The sequence below is a fragment of the Sitophilus oryzae genome, unplaced genomic scaffold (genome assembly GCF_002938485.1).
Source record: "Sitophilus oryzae breed Bouriz unplaced genomic scaffold, Soryzae_2.0 scaffold_1189_pilon_pilon, whole genome shotgun sequence".
Lineage (NCBI taxonomy): Eukaryota > Metazoa > Arthropoda > Insecta > Coleoptera > Curculionidae > Sitophilus > Sitophilus oryzae.
In genome coordinates, this window is record NW_022145825.1 from 392406 (window position 1) to 400266 (window position 7861).

General features: G+C 33.0%; 2 protein-coding genes across 3 annotated transcripts in view; both read right to left on the bottom strand.

Moving 5' to 3' along the window:
* LOC115891636 overlaps nt 1–7861 on the bottom strand; it is a 78977-nt gene that overhangs the window by 38669 nt on the left and 32447 nt on the right. The window lies entirely within an intron of this gene.
* Nucleotides 3307–4813, bottom strand: LOC115891637 (myb/SANT-like DNA-binding domain-containing protein 3). 2 transcript variants are annotated; one of them, XM_030912161.1, is made up of 5 exons: nt 4666–4813; nt 4296–4610; nt 4118–4249; nt 3882–3958; nt 3307–3823 (listed from the first exon to the last, which is right to left on the bottom strand). In XM_030912161.1, the coding sequence occupies exons 2-5, from the start codon at nt 4591–4593 to the stop codon at nt 3452–3454; spliced, it is 879 nt and encodes a 292-aa protein (XP_030768021.1). In that variant the 5' UTR covers nt 4594–4610; nt 4666–4813; the 3' UTR covers nt 3307–3451. The 2 variants fall into 2 exon arrangements, with proteins under 2 accessions (XP_030768021.1, XP_030768022.1); XM_030912162.1 differs by having other exon boundaries at nt 4296–4813.

The following is a 7861-nucleotide window of genomic DNA, read 5'->3' on the forward strand; positions in this document are numbered from 1 at the left end:
TAATCAACAGTCTTGTAGTTTTATATTATTCCTGATAAAAAAATAAGATATAGAATATCTGCCAGATTCTTGTTTATAATGAATGAGTATTTTCCTCATTTGATATTCAGTTATTTAAATATATTCTATATTTTATTTTATAGGCATTTTTTAGAGATTTAACAGTATGTTATAACTTTAATACTATTATGTAAATAATCGTTATACTATAATAAAATTTTACTTATTTGCTTTAATTACACAAAAATTTCAATGTCAAAAATATGGGACTAACATTTTGCTAAATGGATAAGCAAATGTTGAAATAATTTGTTTCACTTGGAAGAATATAACTATTTTTCTGTGTTATTTTGCCATACTTTGTATACCGGGTACGTCTCGAAAGTGGCTCACCCCTATAACTTTTTTAATTTTCCAGATAAAATAACGAGACTTGGTACGTTAGTATATGACATAAGTCAGAATTGATTGACGTATTCAATTGTTTTCGGTCACTTCCTGTTTCACCGGAAATAACTACAACTTTTGATTTTTAAATGGCACCCTCGGTATTTTTTTACTTTATTCGTTAGAAAATGACATTCTGAATAGAATGACATATCATAATAAAAAAATGTATTTTAAATATCAATCTATAGAGTGCCATGGCTATGCTCAAAACAACAACAATTCTTAATCAACGAGCCATGGAAAAATAGATTGGATCGTCTAATGTTTTTAGTGTCTTGTTCTGGCCATTATTACAGTTGAGGGTTGGAACCTTTGGTGTTAAACAGCAAAATAAAAACACTAAATCACCACAATACAACAAAACACTTTTACTTTTACACTAGACGTGCGTTTCGCTAACCATGTTAGCATCATCAGCAGATGATTATAAACTACTTTCTGGCCAGTTAGAAAATGCTCAAATCGTATTTTTAATCATATCTCAATTTTTTCAAGGGAAACGTGGGTGGCTCATTAGCATATTTGGAAAAAGAATTGGTATTTCGAGTCAAATATTCATTACGAACCGCAATCTATAATTTCAAATAAACCATATGCGAAAATGTCAAAAGTTGAAATGTGATATGTCATTCTATTCAGAGTGTTATTTTCTATCGAGTAATGTAAAAAAATACCGGGGGTGCTATTTAAAAATCAAAAGTTGTAGTCATTTCCGGTGGAACAGGAAGTGACCGAAAACATTTGAATACGTAAATCAATCCTAATTTAAGTCATATACTAACATACCAAATCTCGTTTTCTTAACTGAAAAAATAAAAAAGTTATAGGGGTGAGCCAATTTTGGAACGCACCCGGTATACATGATATATTTTCATATAAAAATCAGAAACACAACCATAATAATGTTATGGTTTCATGCAGTTTTGCCTCACGTTAATTTTAATTATTTATTGTCTAACTTTTACCGCAAAGGTTAAATTTGGTTTTATAAAAAATGTATTTATTGTAATAACCCATACTTCTACAAATTTTGTTTTTCTTGGTTTGATTGCATATAAACAAATACAATACAGTTAGAATTTCTATGCAAGTTTTGATGATTTTAGATGATGGCAAATGAATTTTGAAATTTTAGTGCTCTTGGGATCATTGTAACACCACGCCCATTAGTATAATTAATTGCACAATAACTTAAGCAAACAAACAATTCTGCTGACTTGCAGTGCTGTTGCACTTTCCCATCCTGCTGAAAGTGAAATTTTTTTAATAGCAAAAAAGTCAACTATTAAGAGTCCATTCACTCCTAGGAGATAATTGTAGCAAATTAAACGTTCAAGTTTAAAAATACTTTTATAGAAACTATATTAGAAAAACTAATAATGGGTATAGTGAACTGTGATGTCAGCATAATATAGAGACATTCTTTTTCCTTTTCATCTCGTGGCCGTATGTGTGATCTCTTCTGTTAGAAGAATTTCTTATTAAAAAATGGCCATAAACAAGGGAAGACTTAAGATGGCGCTGCTGTAGCAAAAACCTAAAATTTAAAATATGCGCCGAAAATTTTTAGAACAGGAAATGATTCAAAAGAGATAAATATTAGACGCGAAGGCGCGAGTTTCAAAAAAATACAAATTTTATTTTCATGTCACATGAAATAAATTATCGATTTTTATTCAGTAACAATAGACTGGGTCTTACTTACAGGGTGAGTTTCCTACGATGTTCTCTATGGGTATCTCGGAAACTACTGGAGATAGAGAGGCGGTTAACTGGGAAAAGAATTGCAGTTTTGTGGGGTCATAAATATGCGCCTTTCAGATTTTTGAAAAAATTCATGGCTTACTAGATATTTCGAAAAAAAACAAATATTGGCTATTCTAAAAATTGTCCCTAATTCTATTATAATCTATTTTAGACAAAAAGGATTCAGAGAAAAGTTGTAGATAATCACATCCCTAATGAGCTTATATTCTCCGATTTTTTCTAAAGCCTGTCATTTTTGACATATTGATATCTCCAGGTGGTGAAACTGCAGAGGTCTTGCGTAACAGAAAAGGATACTTTTCACTAAATGTTCAAGCCATTTGCAATGCAAATCTGGAGTTTACAGATATTGTTGCAAGATGGCCAGGCAGCACACATGACTCCCATATTTTCAACAACTGCTATCGCAGAGCAATGTTTGAACAAGGACGATATGGTAATGCTGTACTTGTTGGAGATAGTGGATATGCCCTTGATCACTGTATTACACCGGCTGAACATTTGTACAATGAAGCTCAGATTAGAACTAGAAATCCAGTTGAGAGAATTTTTGGAGTATGGAAAAGGCGTTTTCCAGTTATGGCAATATGATTGCGAGTCAGTTTGGAGAACTCGTTTCCTATTATTGTCGCCACAGCTGTACTCCACAATATTGCTCGGCGAGCTGGAGAATATATGCCAACAGATGATCAGGAAATAATACTCCCTGTTCCTTGGGATGTTCTTCTTGAAGAAGGCAACATCGAAGAACACCTTATTAATCAACAACTACAACCGACGACCACGAGAAAATCCCAATCATCGAGAACGTCGTACTCTTATCGAAAACTATTTTGAAAGGTAATATAAAACAATTCCGACTATTGCTTCATTTTAGTTATACATATAATATTTTAATTTTCACAGGTTAGCAAGGCGAGGTGTGTTAGAAGAAAGAGCAGTGTGATCATCTAGCTTTATATGTAATGTTTTATAAAATGTAATTAAGGATTGTTTTTTTCAAACCTATTAAAAAAGCATAAAGGAATAAAACTTAACTTTTGGAAATAATTTATTATTTATTTTATTTAACAATAATAATATGGGAAATATTATTAAACATTTATTCTGCAATAGAAAAATTCCTAGGTATCAGAGGAACTTTGTCTAGCATTATTTAATTCTTCCAGTAAAATTTGGGTTTTACCTCTTCTTGTTTGAGTTTCTTACACTCTTGTTTCAGTTTAGTTTTCTCTTATTGTTCCTGCAAATCTAGAATCCTCATCATAACCGCATGCTGCTGTGCAACCTGCTCATTGGTACAATTTAGGGTTTTAAGTCTTGCCCCAGCAAGCGCCTCTGCCTCTGACTGTTTAATAGTTGGCCTCCTCCGGCTTGACAAATGCCTTGTCGAACAAGGCGTACGGGTGGAATTAATTTGAGGCATCAGCACGTCTTTTTCTTTCATTGTAGCATCCACGAGGCTACTTTCCTGTAGTGCAGAATTTCCACCTTCTTCCACAAATTCTATGTCCGCGGTACTTAGATTATTCTGACATAGAACTTTACATTTGGGGTTCCGTAACATGGATGTACTGTAAGATGTCCAGTCTCTATTCAGGGTATGCTAGAACAAAAGAGGTAAGTGTGATTTGCACGATGCCACTTATGCATAAAAAACTTACAACAAAGTTTACCTGAGTCAAACTCTGTGTGTTTTCAGGACCAGTGTCTGCGTCACATACCGCTTCTTGTTGGGACACTAAAAAAAATTAATATTGAAATTGATGTCTCTAGTAGATATAAATATATGTTAAGCTAAATTCAGGATGATGGGTAATGATGAAACCAGCATCTCTCATAAGACTACACTTGGTGTCATTGGTGATGTAATCGTCATCGTTCCTGATTTCAACTGTACCTGAAACACCAACAATAGCATCGGTATGGTCATTATCATACACATTTACAAGCCCTTCGACAGTTGGTAGAATTAATGCCAGCACCCTATCTAGCTGTGGGTCATCCTTAATCATTTTAGCTGGACCGCCACCTAAACAAATATAACATAATAATGTTTTTAAACGTAGCAGACCAACCTGTGGGCCAAGCATTTTGCTTCTGCTCTGTTAAATTTCTTCGGGCAGCTTTCTTTAAATTCTCCCACAAAGTTTTCAGGGACTGCCACTCCCTCTCCATAATAAGTGAGGATGCATTAAATTCTTGCGCAGTTCTCTTCCACTGCTCAGTTTTTATTTTAGAACTCCCTGCATCTGTTTTCTTGCACTCCACAACTGAATAGTACTTAGTTACTAAATCAATTAAAACTGCTTTCTCAGACTGCTGAAACATTGGTTCTCTTTTCTCTTTTCCAGCAGTAGAAACTTGAGAATCCATATTTCTATATTAAACAGCTAAAAATGAAAGTTAAATAATAAAAGCTTTTATTTGAAATTAGTAAAAACCCACTTTACTTAAAAATTAAAAACAAGGTGCTCCAAACAATAGTGAAACACTTTATAGTACAATCAAACACAAAACTGCCAAATTGGCCCACAAAATCAGACAACTATAATAATTATTATTATTGTCTCTTATCTTTGAAGAAAAAATTTTAAAAATAATAGGTTATTTTTGTAATTCTTCTTCTTTACCTCCTGGCGTTATGCACATTCCAACTGTTACAACGTTGCTAAAGTTCGTTTCGACGGAATCTCGGATTTACTAAACTCTGGCTTATTTCAAATGGTGAAACCGAGTTGACCCTAACGTAGATTAAAATCTTCGGTTACATAAAACTACGTTTTCCGAAACGACGTTTACCGCGTACCTGGTGAAATCCGGCCTTAAACGATTAAAATCCTATTTAAGGGCCACTATGGAACAAGATCGTTTAAATGCCTTAACAATATTAATAATAGAATCGGATTTAACTACCAGTATAAATTTTGACAACATTATTGATTCGTTTGCTGCCATTAATCCCGGCGTAAATTATTTTAATTTTTTTTATTTCTACGAATTCATTTGTTGTTTATTTATAAATATAACATTTTTGTTTTATTTTTGTTGTTATAGCGAATATAAGGGCGGCATTTTTTAAGTGACGTAAGGCGGAAATTTGGTAAATCCGGCACTGAAATTAAAACTAATGTTAGAAGCATAAAACACAGCCATAAAACACTTGATTTTAAACAAAACGTATATTAGCATTAGGTAACAATAAAAAGATATTTTCTTTATAAAGGAAAGCTCTCTTAATAGATTGCAGAATGTTAATTCTAGCAGCTGGAACAAATTGCCTACGGTGGCCTGGTGTCGTAACAATCACAGAGGGACTATATATGCAACTCATTTTTAATTCCGCTTAAAATGTGGTAGGTAAATTGCATAGTAGTCGATAATAATAAGAAAAGAAACTTTTCATTTGTTTTCCACGTTCTTCGTTGCTCAAGACGGCGGATTGTTTACAAACAAATACGTAGAGAGGCGTTCAGTGAAACGCTTGTTTATTTTAACGTTTTCGACTAACATCACTTACTTAGCCAATTATTTCTCTTGATGACGAGTGACTTAGTAAATATCATTAAGCAGAATCAGAAAGCGTATTTGGAGTTTTGCAGATTTTTCATCAAGTATTATTTGGAAGTGATTTCTAAGATTTTATTATAGAATATTCAAAAAAATATCGTTTTTATAGTGGATGGTTTGTTTTACCAAACCAAAGAGCTTATCAAGAAATTATGGCAGAAAGAATAATGACAGAAAATAGATTTGTCAGCGCGTTACAGAAATTTATTAAGAGTCTTTAGAGGTTTTTGTCGGTATGTACCAAACAATGATACGACCAATAGTGCTGTATGCATGTGAAACGTGGACGTTCACTGCAACGGAAAGTTCGAGGCTAGAGATTTGGGAAAAAAATACTGAGGATGATTTTTGGAGGAAAGAAGATAGACAACATATATACCAGAAGAACAAATGAAGAATTAAAGCAACTATATCGGGCACCAATTATAACAGGAGTAGCAAGAGCACAAAGACTGAGATGGCTGGGACACATTGAATGAATGGCTGAAGCAAGAATTCCTAGAATGATAATGAAACGTGAAATAGATGGAAAGAGAAGGAAGGGTAATCCGAGAACCAGCTGAAAAAAGGATGTTGAAGAGGACTTGAGAAGGATAAGAGTGGATGGGGTGGAGAATAAAGGCGAAAGACAGAAACAAACAGAGAAAGATAGCCAATCGAAACGAACAGATAGTAAATAAATATGAGCCAAAAAAACAGTCGTATCAAGAAAAGCTTTACACCTTTTTTGCTTGTCATCAGATTTCTCTCTACTTAGAGTTTGCATATGAGTATTTCAAAAATCGTTTGAAATATACAGGGTGTCCCAGAAATAAGTGCTGAGTATTCTAAGGGGTGGTAAATCTGGCCAAAAGAAATACATTTTCTCTTTGCCATTTTTAAAATAAATTTATAATAAGCGAGTTATATAACTTTGAAAATTTTAAAGAATAATGACAACATTTTTAGAGCTGCCTGAGCCTGCAGCAATCGATAATCTCAGCTTGTTCGATACCCAGCGTTGACACGTGGACTAGAATGATTTAAAAACGACTTCGCAAATTCATTAAAAGTAAAAAACTCAACGAAGAGTAGAAAACGGGACTCCAATAGATAGCAGATCAATGTTGTAAATTTTAAAACAAATATAAAAGTTTCAACATTTTCTTTTCGCAAAAAACCTCATGGATATGTTTCTGGAGTCGAACTATACCATCCGTTAAAATACTTGCACTGGGACCCTGTATAGTGCCTACCTATAAATTTAAAAAAATCTTGAACAAAATATGTAACTGAATCTTAAAGATTAAAATATTTAAATCTGTACGATCATTTCCCGAGTTGTTTAAACTATTTAAAAGACAATAAATTATAATTAACGGTCGCGAAGAAGTCAAAGAATTTTTATTTTCGATTTTATTTCAAGTCATTACTGTGCCACATCCTATTATAATTTTATTACTTTAATTACTACATGATGTAAACAAGTCTTCTTATCAGTTTCAGTGACCGTTTTTCATTAAAACAAATTAAAAAAAAACATTCTATGTGTAATTGTCCGCTGGTAACACTGGCTAGATAAAATTACAGTGTATTTGTAAAGTGATCTGATCTGTGAGTTATTTTTTGACATTCAATTTAAAGAAAAAATATTTTAAATTCTTATGTCGCTTTTATTACTCGAGGAATTTCTATTAAACAAGAATAGAATTATAGTAAACATTTTAATTGTTTATCTACGCAGTTCTTTACATGAGTGTATTACTAGATTAATTAATAAAGAAAATTAAAAATTACATATACCTACTCTATGTGCGTTCATGTGTCGGCGGTGCGGCACACAGTGTAACGAAATCGGGAAATGCGGGACAGCCCAAAAAACAAAAAAATTTCATTCATCAAGTTTTTTATATAGATAGATAAAGGACATCCCAGAGCCCCACCATGTGAGATATTTCTTGAGTTGACCTCTTAGTCGGGGAGTTATGGCGGGTTAAAGTAATGGTTTCCTTAATTTACCATATCTGTACAAAAATTTCATACAATGAAATTTATTATTTTCAGAAGTTTCCTTGTGTTGTTCAATTCCAACAAT